This window comes from Nelusetta ayraudi, unplaced genomic scaffold, assembly GCF_046127955.1.
Source record: "Nelusetta ayraudi isolate G7.1 ecotype Tasmania unplaced genomic scaffold, CSIRO-AGI_Nayr_v1 ptg000028l, whole genome shotgun sequence".
Classification (NCBI taxonomy): Eukaryota; Metazoa; Chordata; class Actinopteri; order Tetraodontiformes; family Monacanthidae; genus Nelusetta; species Nelusetta ayraudi.
This window is the reverse complement of record NW_027466078.1, coordinates 3983287-4005636: the sequence shown is the minus strand read 5'-3', so window position 1 is coordinate 4005636 and position 22350 is coordinate 3983287. Positions and strand designations below refer to the sequence as shown.

Here is a 22350-nt window from a genome sequence, read left to right as displayed (position 1 = left end):
ATATATATATACACACACGCGCGCATGTTTTTGGACTGAACATTCAATTTCTAATTTTGGACTGGAAGAACCCAAAGTGCCCGGGAAGAACATGCAAACTCCACACAGAGAGACCCCAGGCCCGGAGATTCAAACCCACATCCTTCGGGCTGCTGTGGGACATCAGTGCTAACCACTGCACACAGTGGCACTGTATGTCCCCAATGTGTAATAGTAAATCAGCGTTCTTTTTAAATCAGTTTGCTTTCTCGTGTTTTGCGACTTGATCAGTCCGTCTCGGGGAACACTGTGAACTTCATTACGTACCTTGTCAGACATGAGGGTGGAGAAAGAGCGTCCAATCTCGTGGTAGTCCACACTGGACTGACTGGGACCGAGCAGGACGAAAATAAATCGCACAGGAACTGGGACCTCGAGGACGGACTCCAGCAGGACCGCTTCATCCAGCCGGACAAAAGCCATCGCTGGCTGCTCCAGGAAATCCACGCAGCCTTGCAGGGAGCGACAACAAATAGCCACATCGGTACAAGTCTGGGATGTTTTGCATTTCAAAATAAAACAACAGTCTCGGTGGCAAAAAAAAAAAAAAAAAAGGGGGGGGACTTTGACAAAAATCTTTACTGTGGAGGCTAATGGATCAGTGGCGCTTTGATATTTCAACACCAGAGAGGAACAAAATGGAAGAAAAAAAAAACTTCTGCAAACAATTAAAACTGTTTCCAAGAGCTTACCAACTAGAACAATGACAGCTTCAGCATCTTTAGGAATCTTGGCCAGAAGCTTCATGGATCTGGCTGCAGCTGGATGGCTCTCCGGGGGCAGAGGGTGGAGAGATTTCTTGGAGAGGCAACAGAGCAAAAAAGAAAAAGAAAAAAAAGAAAAAAAAATCCCTCACTGTTGTGCCAACCAATGGGACGTGACAGGAGAACATACCTTGGGACCAATAATGTGCACATAGCGTGGAAATGGCAGAGTATATGAGCGATAATCCAACAGCCCTGCGTGGCTCTTTTTGAACTGTACAGCTGGATGAATGGCTCTTTTTGTTGAACACGATAGTTATAAAGGGCTGTTTGGAATCAGCCAAGATTTGAAGCCATGGGGAACATTATGTTTTTTTTTGTGCGAGTGTTTTTTTTTTTTTTTTTTTCTTAACGGTTAATGCATCAAGAATCTTTTAAGTAGAAGCACCTGCAAAAGTGACCCGGGACATAATGGGACACATGTGGCACAGTGAGGCTCAAATTCTTCAGCTTTAGGAAGTACCTGTTGAATTCTGCCCGTGAGTTAGGGCGTTTCAAAGCGAGCGATCAAAAAATGTGGCGCAATCGCGCTGGAATCAACGGTGGTTGCTGATTCTTAACGGAAAACATAAGCGAGACCGATGGGGCTCAGCATTATTTTTGATCTACACCCTCCTTGTATAGCTGAATTTGATTATTCTTTGGTAGTCTGGTCAAAACGAGTTCATACACCATGTGCTGGTCCACTTTCAACCAAAGAGTAAAACTTACAAACAGGCTGGAAAACACGTCTTGTTTGGGATCGTAGACTGGCCCTTTGTCGTGCTCTTCGTCGTGCTCTTCGGCGACGAGCGGTTCACTGGTGTCCTGGACGTGGTTGTGGTTGAAGCTGCCGTGGAGGCTGCCGGACGACTGGTGTCGGTGAAAACGGTGCTTCAGATCGCTCGGGTGGCTACGGGGGAAGGAAGGAAAGGAATCATAGGTCGTACATTCAGTATCACGTGAGAGTTCCGAGACAGGAAGTAGAACTTCAGCCATGCTAAAAATACAAGTGCCCACTAGACAATCCAGCATTCGTATAGAGCAGTCACATGTGTGGGACAAGTCATCCAAAAACCTTTTTAAGAAGAAATCGGTAATCAGTCGTTGGATTACTTTTTATGGAGTAATCCCAATGACACTATTTGTCCACCATTCCCATTCTGAAACATGAAGATGGGCCAGCATAATGCTGTGGGGGTGATTTTCCTCAGCAACAAAGAAGCAGCTCAGAGTTGATGGGAAGATGCAAGAATGCAAGCCAATCCTGCAAGAAATCCTATCTTGAGGCTGAGGCGAAGATTTGCACTCCTTCAGAACGACTCTAGACAGCCAGAGCTTTACAATGGAATGGATGAAGTCTTATGTGTTAAATGTGTCGTTTTTAGGTTTGGACATAACTTTTTTGCACATCCCATTGAGAATCTGCCGGAAGATTTCAAAACGGTTCACGTTTGCTCTTCATCCGAACTGACTGAACTGACTGGCAAGAATTTGCAGCTTCTAGTGCCATGCTAATGGAAACCTACCCTGTGTTCAAAGTTCAAAGTACTGACTGAATACCAATACACACCACACTTTTGACCAGCATGTATCATTTCCCTTTTAATTAACTATCATGAGCCAATTTCTAGTTGATCTCTCAGGCAAAAAAAGAAAAAAAAAAAGAAAAAGGTGGTCAGGTAGCCTGACCAAATCACCCACTGATCGATTGCTACTTTGAGTCAACATGTGTGGAAACTGTCACTGCTGCCAGCGGCGAAACAAGGTAGAGGGCCCGTGTCAAATGCTTCAGAAAACACAACTACAATGAATTGGATCGTGTTAAAACTGTCCATATTTCTGACAAGCATGGCCGAGCTCTTCTTTGACAAATTGGACTTGACAGCCGACATTAGTAATGCCCGTTACGTAACCGCGGAATCCATAATTCACCATTGGCTCCATTGAGTCAGTTGAGCTTAGCTGGCATGCCAATACAAGCAGTAATCAATGATTGGGAATAATGTGAGCGGCGAACTGATGAGCTGACAGTCAAAAAAAAAAACCAACAACAAAAAAACAGATAAATAAAACCAAACGGGTGCTGTGTACATCTAGTCTATATCTTGTCTTGAGAGAAATTTGCAGTCCTTCTCACCAGCACAATCATACCAACTTCCTCTGCTTTTACAATATCAGACCCAATAGTTTCCACTACCACTCCTTGGTTTTCAGCCAATAAGGAACCAGCCACTAAGCTGGTTTTCAGCCAATAACACCACACTGTGTAAAGGTCCTTCATGTTCATGCCATTTCAGCCATGATCCAAACATACAAGATGTTTTATTCTCTCAAACTAAATTGATCCATTGATTCTACTACCGCACAGGATAGTGGTTCTTGTGCTGTGTGGCTGACCTATGTTTAAGAAGCAGGGCCCGTAGGACACTGGCCCTGTCCTCCACTCCAATCTGGTCCGAGGTTATCAACGTCTCCACCACCATGTTGGCGATGCCTGGCATGGTGTTCTGCTCCAGGTCCAGGAGGATGGCGCCTAGGGAGCAACATGAAGGGAAGGACATGTCTGTTTCGACGCGACAACAAATCGTGGTCTTCACTGACTCTTAATGGGTATCTCCGTTTACCCTGCGTGATTGTGCGACGGAGCTCCAGCAAGCTGCGGAAGGACAGTGAAGCTACGTGAGGTTTGCCCCAGCGGTCCGTCTCCTCCTCCACGTCCTCCTCGAACTTGATCCAGCGAGCTCGCTCCTTCCACCGCATTTCCTGATCCTTGTCCGTGATGAGCTCGTTCAGCTCCACAAATAGCTGAAAGTGGAGTTGACAGTAATATACTAAATATAGATTGCGACAACAGCAATGTTTTTTTTTTTTGTCTGTAAAATTGTTCAGCGATTTATTTTGTTCCCGCACATAAACCCTTCATAGAACAAAGATTCTTCATTAGGTTTAATGTAGCTGACCCACTTATGCAGGTCATAGCATTATCACCTTCACATACAGGATAAGCAGTGACTGAAAATGAATATGTATGCATAGGGTTGCAGCAAACTCTACTTGCTGAGGAAACTGAGATCCTTCATTGACTGAACAAACTGATGAGGAAGGCGGGCTCAGCCACTGGCTTGCAGACAGGAGGCCTTTGAGGCGGTGGTGGAGAGTAGCACGTTGAACAAAACGGTTATCCATCATGGACAACCAGGACCACCCTCTCAACCACAGGAGGCTGAGACAGCTGTGTTGTCTGAAGGAACGCTTCAGGAGATCCTTCCTGCCTGGGGGCCATTACCTTCTATAACTCTTCCCAGCTGTCTGACAGATAGCACTCTGGACATTTCTCCTGGACTCAAAGGCAAAAATTGCACTAATGGTTTAGAAAACCTTGTATACACCAGCCTCTGCACAATTTGACTGTTTTTTTGCACATCTGCTTTGGTTGTTTGTTGTACATAGATTGGAGTTTTTATGGAACTACTGTATAGTTAATTTCTGTCGGTTTTCTCTTTTTTTTTTTTTTTTTAGTGCTGCAACAGTGTAGTTTCCCAATTTGGGATCAATAAAGTATATCTATCCATGCATCCATCAATCTAACAATTTATGTATGTATGTATGTATGTATGTATGTATGGATGGATTGGTGTATGGATGTATGGATGTATGGATTGATGGATAACATGCATGTAAAGGTTGTTATACGACAACTCTTGAAACAAGTTTTCGCTGTTAAAAGTTGGTACATACAAAGTGCATACTCTTAAGACGCTCATTTCCTGCAGCACTAATTGGCAGTTTTCCATTTTACATTAGGTGGTAGGTTATAGGAGACGTCGGTTTAGTTAACTGTTATAGGTTAGTTAAATATCAACTGTCATGTAAGTTACGTCAGCGCACAGTTGCCATTGTTAATTTACCATATTTTGTGTGTGAGGGGAAAAAAGAAAACACAAATAATATTTAAGTTGAGGTAGCCGATGTCAGAAAACTTTGGCTAGTTTGTCAACAAACTCACAGTAAAAGGCTCAGTGTGTAAGATTTTGCAGCACCGAATAGGAAAGAAGTCTGTTGTAAACAATGTTAAAAAAAAAAAAACAAACAGGCCAACGTATGTCCCCCTCCTTCCAAACAGAGCTGCTCTTTATCTAAGTATAAATGTTTCTTCCTGTGGATTACAACGCAAAAGGACATATACTTTAATGTATCTTTATATATCTAATGCATAGGCGTATTTTTCATTATTGCATTTTATACCAATGGGTCCCTTTTTGTTCATGTGTGCATTTTTTTCAATGGACTTTCTTGGATTTTGGAAGCGACTGGAGATGAAGTATGAGACAGGCGTGCCCTACTGACCTCATGGATTTTCTTCTCTGGCTTTGTCTTCTTCAGGCTGCTCATTGGTAAGGAGCTGACGCTGGTTCGGGTTATCTGAGCCCGTGAGGACTTCTTCACCAGGTGGCGTCTCATCCCGGGGTTGTCCTCAAATCTGTGACCTGAGCACCAGTTGAAGATACAACGGGTCACAAGAGTAAATCGCTCAGTCAGTCAGTCAGTCAGTAAGCAAGTAAGTAAGCAGTCAGCAAGTCATCCAGGGACCAGAGGTAAGAGTCCTCTTTACTGAACATCTAAACAAGTCATACATCATGTTCAGCATGCGGAATGCATTTCATCACATGGCGGCCAGTTGGAGTCCAGAGAGGAACACTCAGTGAGTGAACGAGGTCCGTGGGTGCCTGTGGATTTATGTTAGAAAACTCTCTGTCCTGCAATAATTCACTTCAGAAACCCTTTGACCTTTTGCTATTTCACTTCAATTTAACTTCCAGTGAGTTGTGAGAAGATCTGAATAACATGATATTCTATACAATGAGGTAATTAATGGAAAAAAAAAAGAGGAACGGGCCAATTTGCTTAAGGTCTACGTATTAAAATGCGCAGAATGTGAAGCATTAAAATTTGGGTGCATTGGGTCTTAATTGTCGATGCTAGCAAGGCCCGTGCAGGACATAGCGAAGTGTCTTTTGGCAAAACTCTGAAGGCCAAAAGGCATTTTGTGCCGTTTTCTATCATTGTTCAGGTTTGAAGGGTCTAATGAGCAAGACAGTCTTGTGAGGTAGTCACTGAAATGAAGATGTGAATGGCCTAAATAGGTCAAATGTCCAGCTGTTTGTTTTGAGAGGTTGAACCGGAATCGGTTGTTTGCTAGATGGATGTTTGGGAACCCAATGATTTGGCCGGATGCTCTGAAAAGCAAAGCTTCAGGTCGTGTCTTTTGGAGTAGGAGTCGGAGGCTGATTAAAAACCGAAGCGGGCGCCAAGCAAAATCCTCAGTAAGTCGAACCTTGAACCTTGAACGTGTGTGATGTTATGTATGCTCATACTTTTGACCTGAGATTGTGGCGATAATGGTCAAGAATCTGGACGTTGAACAAATCGGATGAAGCGTTGGAAAGCAGCCTTGAACCGCTGTTGACCAACAGACAGGCCAACAGCTGAAAACAATTTGTCACAAAGCCAACACACACACACACACACACAAGAGAGTCGGAAGAAAAGAGGAGATGAGGTGGAAAGAGTATATGCCTGTGCATAAATTTCAGCCCATATTTCATGTTGCTATGTTGCCCCGTCTTCAGGGACAGAGGCAGAATTTGGAAGCCGAAAAAGGCTGGGCTGTTTATTTCATTAGGGGGGGGGGGGACTATAAAAGCTGGCCTTCGATGATCTGTTCCATCTGATCCGAACAAACAGATCTTTCCCACCTAAAAGCAGTGCACGGACAGGTCAAATAAATCAGACTGAAAAGGACTTTGGCTTTATCCCTTTCCTCCTTTTGAAATGTTGTTCTGGCTCCGCCAAGGCCTTTAATCTTGAGCAAACACAAAACTGCTTACTTTTGAAACGCCAGTGCCTTTAAACATCAACAGCAGTGTCCAGGAATTTATTATCCACAATAAGCCCCCGTTATCCGATCAGTTGCAAAAACACAACTGTAAGTCATACGCTCATTAAGTATTTTTTAAGGGTTACTCTGAGTTAACGTTCCTCTTTTCGTTGCCTGTTAAACGTTTCCAATTCAAATACCCATATTGAAGATGAATAATATGACTTGGAGGATTAGGGCCGCAATCACAGAAGTGCCTGTTGACATAATACCTAATAATTTTTGATGTTCTCCTTTCTGGGCCTGCAATTATACCTGAGCCAGACAGGAGTCGGCTTACATGGGTAACATAACTGCTCTTGGGTTTCTCACTGAAATTCAAGAAGCAAAGCAGATACTAATCTCAAAACTAGGATGATTCTTCATTACTACAATGTTATCTACTTTATTTTAAAAAATATATTAATAGAAAGCACTACTACTTGAAAAACACTTTAAAAACAAGAACGTAGATTTTTTTTTTGGTTATAATGAGGCACCGCGGGTACACAGAAACACATAAACAGGTGCGGTACATCTTCAGCAGCCTTTGGTGTAGCTCCACTGAACCGTCATTGAGCATATGAAGTTGCAAAGTTAGTACAATATAGCCTGTTATAGCTGCGTAGCATTCAAGTGGTGTCCATTCGCCACCATATCCTGTAGTTTGACACAGTGCTGAGAGCAGGAGGTACGCTGTCATTCACCAGCAGTAATATGACCGAGTGGAGCCAGTTCACAACAAGAGAACAATACACACACATAGGGTGTGAGGCATCACTTTGCGTGAGACAAAATGTGTTGCTGCCTGTATTTCTGTGGGAGATCATTTTAAGTGAGTGGTTGTTGAGGTTTGACAGGTCTCTCATCTGCCTGTATACTGTATGTATATAAATGGACAAATGGACAGGCACTCAAGTTGTAGGATAACAAGGACCTATATATAAATAAAGAAATTCATTAGTTCAAGGAATAAAGGGCACATTTGCTCCAAAAATGTAACTGAGCTGTGTTTGTTTTTCCTCAAGATAGTTCCCAAACCTTCTAAAATGTTGGGGGCTTTTTTTTTTTTTTTTTTTTTTCCCATTTGATTCCTTTTGTTTTAATAAGGGAGGAAATATACATGCTGTGATCATTGTTGGATATCCAGGCTAATTTACGATTCAACTTCAGAGAAATGCACCGATTATCAGACAAGAGATGTACAAAATATTGTCTTCTTTCAATGCAGACTTTGGCTGCATGCAATGAAGGTTTGCAGTCCAGACCAAATATATGACAATTGAAGTCAGGGTTGCGCTAAAATGTAGCAAAACCCAAGAATTCCTGGTCAATAAACTTCCCTTTCTGCTCTAGCTGCGGCTAACCCCAAAAAGACCAAATGGGTGCCACCAGATCAATAGGGAAGCAGGAAACGGCAAGTCAGTCAAGCTCCCCGTCAATCTACTCAATACCGCGGACAGCTCGCAGTGTGCACATGAATGAAGCGTATGTGGCAATTACGCAAGCCAACTACAGTCAATGGAAACAAGTGAGCTCCCATTCATTGATCGCCCGTGTAAAAATAGAACATGAGGCTCGTCATGTGACCTTTCCTCCACTGGAAGTTTGAAGTGACATTCACCCTTTGGCAGAGCGGAACGCCAGGCAGAGAAAGTTACAGGGAATGGACCTCGCAGGAACTTACGCGTGGGCTCGGCCGGCGTCTCCATGTGGGTGTGGATGGACTCGAGCAGGTCGTAGTCGTCAAAATCCAAGACAAATTCTTCAAAGTCTTCTTCAAACGCCTCCCCATGAGAGGACGAGCCGTGGCGCTCGAGCACATGCTTGTTCGGGGTGCCAATGCCTCTCGGGACACTGGGTCTACGATCAGGGCCATGGTGGTCAGAGCAGCGTTTCTTGTTGGCGCCTCCTTGCTCTTGCTTGTCCTGTCCCCCAATGTCTGTCATCTCCACAGGCGACGCGTCCCCCTATCCTCCTCTCTCCAAGCGGACGCACTGCTCATCCAGGGTTTCCCACTCCGGAACGCCGTCGCTCGCCCTGGACCGCACAGTTCTGATCTGACGTCCGCTCGAACCGCTTCCCCCGCCCCTCTTCTATGTTACTCTGGTCGCGCGAAAGAACCAGCGACGACCAGTCAGCATTGGAAATTCGGATTCAAAATCAACCGTCGAAGACGAGAAAATGAAAGAAAAATGTCCGGCAAGATAAATGCCTGGGCAAAAAAAATCTACAATTCAACGTATGGGTAGTTTACCCTGTAAACAAACAAAATGCCAGGCTGGGAGTGCACACCTAGTTAGTCACTCCCTGTTGGATTCCTAATAGAAGTGATGACATTTGCTTTGGCCACAGCTCCAAACTGAACTATTGGGAAAAAGAGAGACACGCCTTCTATCTGAATGGGAGTGCCACCTTTTTTTTTTTCCTCGTGCATCCAGTTTATTGATCTGCATTGGGTTTTCAGTGGCCAGAGTGAAATGTATGCATTTGTACATTTGTGTTGAGAAGCCATAAATTCCATACAGTGTACAGTTGTTGTTGTATGTCTTAAAGTGGACATTTATTTCATTTTGAGCAAAGCAATCACCCATTAGCAAGCCATTTGGGTATTTTTTATAACTTTGGTCCCTTTATGGGAGAAAATATACAGTACAAGCATTTCTTAAATCCAGCTCACAGTGAATTTATTAGACAAATAGAAAAAGAAATATAACTACGCACTAATGTGACTTAGAACGTACGTGTGTAACTTCAGGTGGCCAGATTTTATTGTGACAGCCAGTAGTGGCACCGTCAAAAGTCAAGCATGGCTCTCTGCAAATCAAATGAATGGCTGCGGATGCCCTGTTTTCTGGTTCCAGAGGGTTGCTGAGCAGTCAATGATGGGTGCGCTGTGTGGAGGCAGGAAGGCCAGGGGCAGGGTCGCTGCTAGAGGGGAATCGACTCCAGCCTCTGTTAATTATAGCCCCTGGATGCTGTCGAGAGTTTTTCCCCTCCCGCCCGGCGTCAACCTCTCTTTTGTCCTTTTTCCACATAAAATGTGCCTTGTCTCACACAAAAAGCACGTAGATCTTGTTGTATGCATGTATGTTGTATACAGCCCACTGCACTTTAAAGATTTTAAACTGCAATCTAAATAGTATTTAGTATTTAGCCCTTAGTGCATTCTGAGTTGAGTGAAAATGGTCTGTTACTCATTATTACTCATATACCATGCACACAAAATCACCTGTAAATGTAAATGGCAAATAATTTGTCTACTTAAAATAAGATCAAATAACGAAAGTAACGTTTTGTAGGTTTTGTAGTTTCATTTTCACAGAGCAGCCAAAACATTAAATCTGTCAAAACAAATTCAAAGAGAAAGTCCTCTAAAACTATCATGACTTAAATATTGAAATGATTACCTATACACATTGAGGGGTGCAAATGACCCGATGTTCCCAATTTCAATTGAGATTACTGTGAGGTTAAGGAACAGCACTTGCCCATCTGAAAAGGTCCAATGAAATGACCACAATCTGAAGTCACCACCGCCGCTGTAGTTAATTGTCTAATTCACTGACCTTTTAATAAATCAATACTGTGAGCTCTTTAATACACCAGCAGTTGCCCGTTAAAGTCTCCACAGCTGTTGCGGCTGGCGACCAGCTGATCCATATGCAGCTTGCTGCCGCTGTCAGTCACTGAGTACCACAAGTTTCTCCATATTTTTCCAGTAGTTTTACAACAATATATTGTTCAAAGGGGAAACTGTGTTTTCCACCCCGTGGCACAGATCACATATGACTCATAGCCAGAAGGAAAAAGGAGGCACACAGTTCCAGGCCAGTGCCAGGCCCTTTTTCCTGTGTGGAAATAAATCTGATATGAATGGGATATGAGCTTGCAATTCTGCCATCTAAGCTGACAGATCATGCCATACAATTTTGGCGCAAGTTAATGAAAATGCAACGGTGGTAAACCGCATTGTTGATGTGTTTTTCGTTGATAGGGTATAGAAAAGGTCAGAGGGAGCTGTAGAAAGAGCATGTGAAAGAGTGCCGAGGGAGGAACTGTGATACTGCCTGAGGAAGTCTGGAGTGGAAGAGAAGTGCATCAGAGTGGTGGAAGGCATGTAGGAGAGATGCAAGACATTGGTGAGGCGCTGCAGGGGTCAGAAGAGTCGAAGGTGGAGGCGGGAGTCAAGGATCAGCCCTGAGACCCTTCCTGTTGGCTATGCTGATGAACAGGATAGATGAGATTAGATAGGAATCGCCACGGACTACGGTGTTTGCAGATGACATTGTCGTCTCCAGTGAGAGCAGGGAGCAGGTGGAGGAAAATCTAGAGGTGGAGGGAGATGGGCCCTGGAAAGGAGAGGAGTAAAGGTCAACTGTAGAAAGACAGAACAAGAGTGTGAATAAGAAGGACCCACCCAGGTGAAACGGTGAGTGGACACTGAGTAGGAATAAAGAAGGTGCAAGATTTTAAGTATTTATGGTCAAGAGAAGTGGAGGGGGCGTGAAAGAGGTGAGGAAGCACGTGGAAACAGGCTGGAACGGGCTGAGAAAATTGTCAGCCGTGATGAACAACATACGAGTGTCAAAAACGAATAAAAGGTGATGGAAATGGTGGAGGAGCTGCGATGGTGTTTGGTTTCGAAAGAGAGGCACTGAGAAAAAAATGCAGGCGTCAAGAGTTGAAGGTCGGTGGCGTTAAAATATTGAGTTCTTCTTTGGGAATGATCAGGATGGATAGGATCAGGGATGAGTACATTAGAGGCACGGCGCATGTTTCGAGGTGTTGTAGATCATGCCAGAGCGGTCAGATCGAGCTTCTCTGGATGCGTACAGTGGAGGGTCAGTGGATGTATCACTAGAAGCAGTGGTCCCCAAACCCCCGGCTGCGGATCGGTGCTGGTCTGTGGGTCATTTGGTACCGGGCTGCACAAAAAGAATAGCTACCTTCTGTCAAATCAATTCAGCTTTTTTTTTATTTTCTGAGTCTGAACAATTTTATTTGGAAAAATTACCGGATTCTCTCCGTGACATCCATCTATGGCTCAACTCTTGATGCATGTCAAGGCGCTTGTCTCGGTCATGCGATACGTTACCACTCGACTGAACCCACGGGCCAGCAAGCGAGCTAGCAACATGAGGGAAAACAAACGTCTTTGGAAAGAGGAAAAGCCAGGAGGACAATACCAGGAGTGCTACCACTAACTTTGAAGATTCCTACGCAAACAGGCCCACTTTGCTTAACACGCTGCGACCGGCTCTCTAATGAGGCAATTAAACCTTCAAAATTGCTTCGCCACTCAGAGACCAAGCACCCTGCCTTGAAAGACCAGCAGCCTTTGGGAGTACTGAGGAAGAACAAAGCGTATGTTACTCATGTTATGTTGTTGTCGCCGTGTTAAGAGGACGCTGCTAATAAAGTTCCAAACGTGTACGCAGTGGATTCACGTTTATTATTATATTTAGAATACCACCGTTTTTCATGCCGGCCGGTGAAAATATTGTCTCACATTAAACCGGGCCGTGGCGCAAAAAAGGTTGGGGACCACTGACTTAGAAGGATGCAGGCAGGAAGCCTGGACGAGGAAATAAGAGATTTATGGATGTAGTGACATGAAGTTGGTTGGTGTGAGAGGAGAGGATGTTGAGGATTCAGTGAGATGGAGGCAGATGATTGGTTGAGGTCACCCCCCTGAAGGTAATAGCCGAGAAGAAAAGAAGGAAGACGGACGACGCAAGCAGTCCTGCATCTTTCCTTTCAATGGTGACCGTTGAGGTCGTAGCCATGGACAGTTGCTGAGAGAAAGTGTCTCTCAGTGTCAACCGGTGAGCGTGCAGGCCGACACACAAATCACACGAGATTCCCAACCATTGTCAGCCAGCTCCTGTGGAAGCAGCTCCTTCGCTCTTGGTGCGACTCTGTTGCTGAAACACATTCATGTGCTCACATTTCTGATTTCACCTTTTCCCTACAGACTGATTTATTTCTTACTGCTCCACAAACAAACCTTTACCTCCTTTGTGGTAAAGGAGGTAAAGGTAGGCATTTAAATACATAAAGAGAATTACAAATTGCATTGAACTGGACTTAAATGTACTTATCTGTTGTTGTTCTTTTTTTTTTTTGGGGGGGGGGGGGGTAAAGTGGAAGAAATGAAAGTGAGAAAGTATATAAAATGGCTAAAATTGGGAGTTTAATTGCAAATCAAGCCGAACTGGTTAAAAGCCCAGTTGGAGCCACTGTCAAACCAAAGACTCACGCTTCTCACTCACTTCTCATGTCATCCAGGTCAGCGCTGGCCAGCATCTTGGCCTCGGCCTCATCGGTCGGCTGTTCCTCGTAGGCAGCCGACTCTGCGGCAGTCATGCTGCCGATGCAGAGCCGATCCTGCAGGTCGTAGTTGCTCCCCAACTGGTGATGATGCGCCTGCCTCCTTCTGAACCATCGGGTCGAAGCTGCTTGATCTGATCCAGATAGATCACTTAAGGAAAAAAAAAACATGATACAGTCAACAGGATGTTAGGAGACTTGCAGCAAGCAGCATAGCCAGTAATGAGTCTGGGCCCGTCCAAACAACTCTTTTAATTCATTAGAACTCATAAAGTGAATACAACATTGATATGTTGTTGGCATTTTATTATGATTGTTTCATTTGTCATCAGTAAAACTGCCAAAACAAATTGAAGGAAGACATAATTCAGTGTTTGCTAAGCCACTCCCCTAAATCCTAGGTTTTCAACATTAGCAATAGTGATTGTGCATAAGCGAAGTCCACATCTGACATTCCGTGGAGTCGTTTTGAATGTGTTTAATTGTGATGGTGTTGCATGGTGTTGGCGGTGCCTTTTTTTCCCCCCCCATTTAGTTTGCAGTCCTACTGCAGCTCAGGAGGTACAGCGGGTTGTCCAATGATCGAAAGGTTGGCGGTTCAAATCAAATGGTCGGAGGGGCTGTTTGGTGCAGATTGGCTGCTACGCTTCCGTCAGTGGTGTGAATCAATAATGGGTTCAATGTGAAGTGCCTAGAAAAGGCGCTATACAAATCTAATCAGTTATTATTATTATTACTTTTTATTCTTTTTTTTTTTTTTTTTTTTTTTCAACTAGTGTTGCATGTTTCAAGTCCTTTTTTGAGGGAAAAGACTGCCCATCCAATTACAGTTTCTGCCTACGCATGTGACTGAAAACTGCTTTTGATTGCATTGCTGCCTTTCTACCACTGGGGGGCATCAACTGAATACAGCGGCAGATCCAGATCTCCCGCAGAAACCCTCTGAGTCATCCTGAGTCGAGCTGATGACATGCGCGCACGCAAACACACACACACACACACACACACACACACACACACACACACACACACACACACACAATGAAGGCTGCATATATTCAACCCGACCGTTTGACGTTCGATCTTGTGTTTTGGGGCGGCAGAGCGAAGCACCTTTCATGCAGGGACACATTTTATACAGTAGAATTTCAAAGAAAATCAAATTAAGCCCATTATATAACAATAAGTCATCTTTTTCTTTTTCCTTCAACAAAAAGGGACAACGTTATGAACCACAACATGGACCAGGGGTTTCTCTGCAACAAACGTTACAAACGTTTCAAATGTAACTCTTCTAAAAGTAGAGCTTTGCATTTTTTAGGCTAGAAGATCCGAGTGTTTACTGTTTCCTGAGGACGGAACCTGACTGGACAACCTATGTAGAACTATGACACATCATAGTGGCACAGAAAAATGCGTGTCAGTCTGATCTTTTCTATGTATTTTTTGCTCTTTGCACACCAAGTACTTGATGCTGATCATTTCTACACTCAAAACCAAGGCCGGTTTGAGACCTTTGGCAACTCCAGGTGGAAGTGCTGCGCCAGTTACCTGCTGCCAGCAGATTCCTCATCGTCAAACTCTCCACTTTTCGCAGTGTCGGTGTCCTCCCCTACGTCGCTCTTCCGCTTTCTTCTCGTGGATTTGGTTTCCTTCTTCTCCTCATTTTCCATGTGGTAGGTAGTGCGTTTCTCCAAGTCCTCTTGGCTCCCCAAACTAAACTGAGAGGAAGAGGGGCATCAGTGAAAGTTGAGGAACATGGTGGCAGCAAGTCTGACAAGCACTTCACAATCACCCTCTGAACAGTTGTCAGCCAGTCGGAATTTGAATGCACAGCCAATAGCTGTTTCTGCTAAAGGAACAGGAGGCGACAGCAAACTCGTGATGCTAATTGTCTTAAAGCTATAATCTCGCACAGTGCATCAAATGGCAACGTTCATGTCTGCGCTGTGCGCTGTCCCTTTGCAAGAAAAAAAAAAAAAAAAAAGGAAAGTAAGACATACGCTGCCAGTGACAGACACGTACATCCTTAGTAAAAGAACACCAGCGTGGTACTGAAAGCTTCTTTAGATAGAACCACTGCATTTAGCTTACCCATTAGCTTGATCTATTTGAAACGTCAATTAGCAGGATAAGTGATAAAAAAAAAAAAAAAATGCTTTACGGATAAATAATATGTAACATAGAGGATCTAAGAGAGTGACAGAGACTAATGAGATAATTTGTTGTAATATTAGATCAGTAGTAATAGGATCAGAGTATCAGCGGTCCTCTGAATGACCAGGAAGTCCTGCTTTTGACCCGACTCTCATTTTACCTGTGAGGGGGGTTGAGTCACGGCCGTCGCGTCCGTCTCCGATTGTCCCTCCTCCTCATCCACCTCTTGGATGGTTGGCGTGACTGCCGAGGGGGGCAGCGAGGTCTTTTTTTTCTTCCGTTTCTTTTTGTGCCTTCTGTCTGTGCTGTGCGCCCGTCTGCGCGTACGCTGAGGTAGGTGAGTGGACAAGGGGTGGTGTGTGTGGTGCATTGCGCGTCTGTGGTCTGGAGAGGGAAACACACACACACAAAAAAAAAGGAAGGAAATTGTCGTTAGAGCAGGGCCGATAATGTTCTTCTCTGGGTTCGCCTCCAAGCCACCTTCAACATTATCATTACTGGAATGACACGGATCTCCTCAGATCAGGTCCTCTGTCTAATTCTGGAGATTAGTCGGATCAAATCTCAAGGTTAAAACCAAAAAAGTGAGTTCCACTGCGGGTGTCCACTGCCTCTTACAGTCATAGTCTCTTTCTGTGTAGATGCGGCCCATTCGTTCTTCGCTGCTCGATGAGCAGAACCTGAAGATTTCCCCGAAGCGCAGCACTCCGAAGGCATCTTCCAGGTCCTCATCATCGTCCGCCGGTGCGTCATCTACCTTCACCTTAAAGCCGGGGATAAAAATACGTTCATAAAAAAGAACATGCCACCAAGTCAGAAGGTGATGTCTAACATCCACGCTGTCGATATCCACTGGAACCACACATTTTTGCAAAAAAAAATAATCCTGCAGTGGGGCAGCAAAGTGGTGCGGTGATTAGGGCTGTTACTTCAGAGCAAGACAGTCACGGGTTCAAATCCCCTGGCCTGGGTTCTCCGGCTTCTTCCCACAGTCCAAAAATGCACATGAAGCCAATTGTGAAAATTGAAAAGCGCTGTCACTGATTCTTGAATCCACTGTCCTGATAATCATATATTATACAGTATAGTAGCGGCTTAAGGGGTGAAGCAATCAGGTAATCTTTGGTGAGGATCAGACTTAGACTTAATTAAGTCACAGCAGCTTACAGTAGCCAGGATGAAAATGTGGGTGAGTGGGTTTGCATGTACATGCAAGTTATATTATATTAATTAAAGCCTTAGAAGAAAAAAAAAAAAAAAAAAACTATATAGTAAAGGTGTCCATGTCCATCCTGCACCTTACGCATCGTGGACATCAAATTAATCAATACTACAAAGTGCCAAACAGCAAAGCGCTAATGCTCCAGACCGGCCCTGGAGACAGTGGAGGCTGCAGGGAGGGAGGGAGGGAGGGCCTCTCTGTCAAAGTCATGAGGCAGCTGTGATAGGTCAGAAACTCTACGCGGCCAGCTGCTTTCCCTGCCTCTGATTGGCCGCTGGCGCGGCGAGCACTCTCGTCGTCTCAGGTTTCTCAGTGCCAAAGCTCCATTACTTCCTAATTGCCGGTGGGATAAGGGGGGGGGGACAGGATACGTTTAATAGCCCCACTTAGCGACCAACACAGGGTCTGGGCAGCTGAGCCCGCTGCGAAAATGAAAACGACTCAACATATATATATAAGTCCCGGTTTCACTTTTGATATATTTAAGAGGCCCAGTGTCCCTACTCGATTTCCACCTCCCGCCTCCCAATTCCAACATCCTACCTTTCCAAAATTGCATTTATCAGTGCAAAATTATGATTTAGCATCATGGGGAAGACTGGTCTTGGCTGAGACACTTCTGCGTGCAGGCTCTGTTTTCTCTCAAGACTGGATCGGCCCGAATGACTGAGAACTCTTTCATGTTCTGCTTTGAAGTGGAGGGGGTGGGCAGAGGGCGACCCCTGCGCATGGAGCTGAAACACTGCAGGAACTCCCATTTAGATCACAGTAAACGTGGTTCAGGAGCTTCACCCACTGATTTTGTTCTTTTGTTTTGTCTTGTGCAGGTGTGGCGCGACTGTGCGTAACGTTGCATGTAGTTTCAGTCAGGTTTCAGTACTGACTTCTCCTTTGATCAATCGTACGTGAGGCCGAGTAACACAGTTGGCACAAGAGCCACTGAACAGGATCAAAAATCCCCTCAAGCGTCTGAAAGGCAGTGGTTGGCAAAAAAGAAATATGCGTGTAAACAGTGTATGTATATATACATATGTGTATGTGTATGCCGTGTGTATATTTGATGGCTTCAAAGCCTCACAAGATTAAGCACCAGCTGTGGACTTGTTTTTTTTTTTAATTCATCCATCCAAAAAGACGTTAAGACTACTACTAATCAGGCCAAATGTGTTTGGATTTCAGCCAGTTCTTTCTTGCTGCATTTTTTTTTCACAGATGTTATAATTTCATTATTGACGTATATATTCATTCATGCGCCAGGCAGGGCAAGAACACAGAATTGCGACCTACCAGCTTTCTTCTTGCTCGAAACATCGCTTTTGCCTGAGCGGGACCATGGATTTAACGGCGCTTATGTAATGCTACTGGGGATAATGGTCTCAGCTGGGGCCAGTTCCGTCTGTACTTTAATTGAGACTTTTGCTCCGGCTGCATTGCTACTAATAACTGAAGACTCTTTCATGTGTGCTTTGAAGTGGCCGGGTGGGGGGAGGGGAAGAGGGCACAGACCAGAGCAGGTAGTGGGAGCATTTTGTGAATAGAATGCATTTGACAGCAAACAGTGCAAAGACATTTTTTAAACAGTTCTTCTTTATTCAATTTTTTTTTTAGCTAGTATTACTGTTGTTGTTGTTGTTGTTGTTGTTGTGGTTTGAAGAGGTTTTAAACAAAAATATGTCTTAAGAATGTGAAAGTTCGTTCACATTCTCTGTTGAATGACATAATAATCTGGAATCGCAAATATGCGACAGAACAAAGGCGTAATCGAATGCTAAACAACAATGCCAAACGTTATGTTGTAATTATTGGTTTTCAGACACAATATTCCGCTTGATTTGAAAACATTCTGACACAATGACATTGAATTCAATATGCAAATGGACAATAAATGTATGATCGTTTGAGTAATTCATTAGAAATGATTCACTTTAAACACACGAAAGACAGAAGGTCAGTCCTTCTTTTATGCGTTCCAACATGGCCAATAACCCTGTTTATAGGTCTGAGATTTCCGGTACATAAAACTTCACTGACAATACTATCACGAGTTAAACCGTGAGATGAGCTTTGTGTCTCTGTTAAAAACCCATAATACTGGATATTTACTGCAAATCACCCTGCATTGTTGTTTAACCGGCCACTTGAACTCCGGACCTCCTGGAACAGCGTTTCTCAAGCGATGGGTCAGGATTTTAAAATGTATATTCATAGAGAAAATGTTGGGCCATTTATTTTGCAGGACACACAGTTCAATTCAATAATTTATTTACCTGACATCATAGAAAGTGGGCGAGCATTTTTTTTTTTTTTTTTTTTTTTTTTTTTATCTTTGTGGAACAAATTTGAGTGCTATGGAATAAATTTGGGTCACAGAATCATTATAGGGAAAAATGATAAGAACCACTGTCCTAAAAGAATGACACAGCTATCTGAGCGCAGCTGCTGTCTGATTGGAAACATGCTTTTTCAGACGAGCTGCCCAACATTTATAGCGACATCAATATTTCATTGTAAATGGGGCATTGAGACAGCGCCATGTAATATTTATAAGCTGCTGATTAATTTGTGTGTGTGTGTGTGTGTGTGTGTGTGTGTGTGTGTGTGTGTAAAACAGACTGAGGCACAGGCATGATTACAAGGTGAGAACCTGCATTTGAAGGATATTCGGCCTGGACACCGTTTCTCAATATTAAAGAAAAATGGTGGCTTATTATTAGAAAGTTAAAGTTGTTCTCTTTTTTCACATCTTCCAGCTCTCTGCTGCTTTCTGCTTTTCGTTTTATTTAGCCGTCTTTGAAAACACTTCCCACTCCTTCCATCCCTTTATTCGAGCCTCTTTGATTGAAGGAGCTGGGACACCTCCCAGATAAACAGATCACTATTTAATATAAATACATAAATATCAGCATTAGGGTTTCCTTTTGTTTTCTCTAAGCATCTCAAATTTATGAGCAAAGCATTTCAATATATGAATATATGTATAATAGGGATGATCGATATTGACTTTTTTACCGAAATCCGATATCCCGATATTGTCCAACTCCTAATTTCCGATACCGAGATCTACCAATACCGATATATGCAGTCGTGGTATTACCACATTATGGCTAATTTGTATTGTGACGTCCCCGCATGTCGTCGTCAGTTACAAACGAGCTATTTTGTTAGCAGCCAGCCACCACTGAAACCACTCTGCTGAAACACGCGCGTGGCTTGCTGTGTTGCTAACCCTTCGATGCGGTTTGATGACATCGTCAGGCGTAGTAGAGACGAGTAAAGTATTGTTATTTACTATTTAGTAACACCAGGAAATTCAAGAAATTCGTTCTTTGGCATGACTACTAAATTCAGGAGAAATTCATTTTTATAATGTTTTTTCCCGATAACGATATTTTCCAATATGAATTTTTAATGCATTTATTGGCCACTAATATCAGATGATAATATTGGGTTTCCCTAATAATATATGTCTGTCTACATATATGTTAGGGGTGGGGGGAAAAAAAAAATCGATACTGCCATATATTGTTGTGCTTTCTGTCGCAGTAAATAATCGATACACTGACGGCAAATATCAATATTTTATTTCAACAACACATTATGGATTTACCCCGTTGTCACCGTCAACTATTAATCTCTCCTCTGTCCTGTTTGTGGGGGCGCTAATCCCATAAATGAGAGTCAAGTAGGCGTAAGCGGCGGCCGGTGAATAAGACGAGTTAACAACGGAAGAACACATGCAAGAATGGCGGAAAATGCGAACAACTTTGGCTTTTTACGAGACGGATGACGGGAGAAAACTGGATAAAGAATATGCGGTCTGCAAGAACTGTTTTGCGAAGGTAAAATACAACGGCAACACTACGAATCTGCAGAGCCGCCTCGTTGGCTATCACGGTAGGGTTGCCACCCGTCCCGTTTTTCCCAGAATTGTTCTCTTTTTTTCACCAAACGGCCCCGGGAAAAATAAAGTCTCTCCCGGGACACAATTTGTCCCGTTTTTTAGGGAAAATGACAAAACCTCATTTGATTTCCGTCTGTGGTCTGGATAGGGTTGCCAACTCTCCCGTAAAATACGCGATTGTCCCATATTTGGCAACTAAAAAACCTGTCCCGTAATGAACTGATACGGGACGCACTTCACTTTGTCCTGTATATTTCGGGGACGCGGTTATTTATTTATTTTGTCTGCATCATTTTTTTTTATTGATTTTCAGAATCGGGGCAGTGAAAGGATTTTTCCCTCTTTCATCTTCCCGTCTGTTTGTATATCCAAAGTCCCCAAGTTTAGATGAAACAAGTTGCTACTGACTTTACATTACCAGAAAGCACTGTCCTTGTTCACAGGAAAGTTATGAATGTTTGCTTGTGCAGTGCACGTTTGTTTGTACATTATACAACGTTTTGGAATAAATGCAAGATCACAGGCATTTTCCTTTTTAGGGGTATTTTTTTCTTTTTCAGTCACATATCGTCAGCAAAGTTTCTTGCAATATATTCAATATCGGAGATATCGTGTATCGTGATGTTATCATTATCGTGGGCCAAATATCGTCACAGTATCGAATTGTGGGTTACCCGTATCGCCCCACCCCTAATATATACATATATATATATATATATACACACACACATATATATGTATAAAATCAATGGTAGTAATAGCAATAGTTCTTATTTCTTTTCTATTATTATTTTCATTTTTTTACATGGTTTGTGGAAAATCAAGACTTTTACAAAACATCACAACTTTTGTTTGTGTGCATTTTCACATGTTGTCAGAGAGCTATAAATGACATCACTTATTAGGACACACGTATTTCTTCTTATATCTTATAATCATATTTTTAGTGTCACTTTTGTAAAAATAAATAAATGAAATAAAAGAATTCTTCCCTTCTACACAGGCACCTTGATTTAAAAGCTCCAGCAACAACAGTAATGACAATATTGTCACGAAATCATCTCATGGTTGATTTGATGGGTAAATTACATCAGAATAGACTTTCTTTCTGTCCTTACCTGTTGTGAATTGTTTGATTCTATCTCTGGGACATGACCTCCTGCAGCCATGGGGCCACGGAGAAGAGAAAACAATGGCTGGGTTGGTTTCTTGGTGGCCAGGGTGAGATGTGGGTGTCAGGGGTGTGTGTGGGTGTTGGAGGGTCGGAGGTCGGGGGGTTGTGGGTTCAGTGCAGTTGGTATCAGGGTACAAGCAGGAAGGCAGGAGATCAGCCTTTCTCTTTGACAGTCAGGGATCCAGGAAGTCTTTGGGGTAACATAACCTGCAGGAGAATGGACACAGAAGGCAAAATGACCACCCTGGCATCAGGAGCAGCAAAGGCAGGTTGGGCTGAAGTTGACATGCTTACACTACTCACCAAAAGTGAGTGACGTTTGGATGAAATTTCAGGATGCACCTACATGCACTTTAACCTTTTACAGGGGAACTTTATTTACCAACATACTGTTTGCAATTCAGGTGATTTACCACGCAAATCACAAAGACTAGCGTCTCATCCATGACTGATGAACACAAAATGTTCTGGTTCACTGACAGCACGTCTCCATGCTGTTCACATTTTGACATGGTGAGACGAGACAACGCCTAACAAAAGACACGATTGAGACACTGGCATTAGTTGCGGTTTACCCACCACTGCTGAGATGAAGACATGACCACTGCATGCTTCTGCACCAAATATTGACGTTTCCCATTTTCCATTCAGTACATCCAAAAGTTGAATTTCACACTTTTTGTGAGTAGTGTAAATGAATCGGCTAACCCTTTAACTATGTGTGTGTGTGTGTGTGTGTGTGTGTGTGTGTGTGTGTGTGTGTGTGTGTGTACATATACAAGTTTATAAAAGTATATATACTTTATATTAATAAGTATATATCAACATGATGTAAGAAATGTAACCAGGATATTTTAGGGA

The 22350-nt window shown here is 43.3% G+C and overlaps 1 protein-coding gene across 4 annotated transcripts in view; it reads right to left on the bottom strand.

The window, feature by feature from the left end:
• slc4a3 (solute carrier family 4 member 3) overlaps nucleotides 1-21476 on the bottom strand; it is a 30492-nt gene extending 9016 nt beyond the window's left edge. The window contains exons 1-11 of one of the 4 annotated variants that reach the window (XM_076030588.1): nucleotides 21434-21476; nucleotides 15811-15955; nucleotides 15353-15576; nucleotides 14587-14756; nucleotides 12978-13186; nucleotides 5133-5272; nucleotides 3410-3590; nucleotides 3183-3318; nucleotides 1515-1695; nucleotides 732-837; nucleotides 307-491 (exon numbers count right to left, since the gene is read on the bottom strand). In XM_076030588.1, the coding sequence (XP_075886703.1) occupies nucleotides 307-491; nucleotides 732-837; nucleotides 1515-1695; nucleotides 3183-3318; nucleotides 3410-3590; nucleotides 5133-5272; nucleotides 12978-13186; nucleotides 14587-14756; nucleotides 15353-15576; nucleotides 15811-15844 (1566 nt within the window). In that variant the 5' untranslated portion in view covers nucleotides 15845-15955; nucleotides 21434-21476. Of the gene's footprint in view, nucleotides 1-306; nucleotides 492-731; nucleotides 838-1514; nucleotides 1696-3182; nucleotides 3319-3409; nucleotides 3591-5132; nucleotides 5273-8389; nucleotides 9298-12977; nucleotides 13187-14586; nucleotides 14757-15352; nucleotides 15577-15810; nucleotides 15956-17701; nucleotides 17805-21433 lie in introns of those variants that run through there. The other 3 variants (XM_076030589.1, XM_076030590.1, XM_076030591.1) reach the window with 3 other exon arrangements.
• Between the last annotated feature and the right edge of the window lie 874 nt (nucleotides 21477-22350).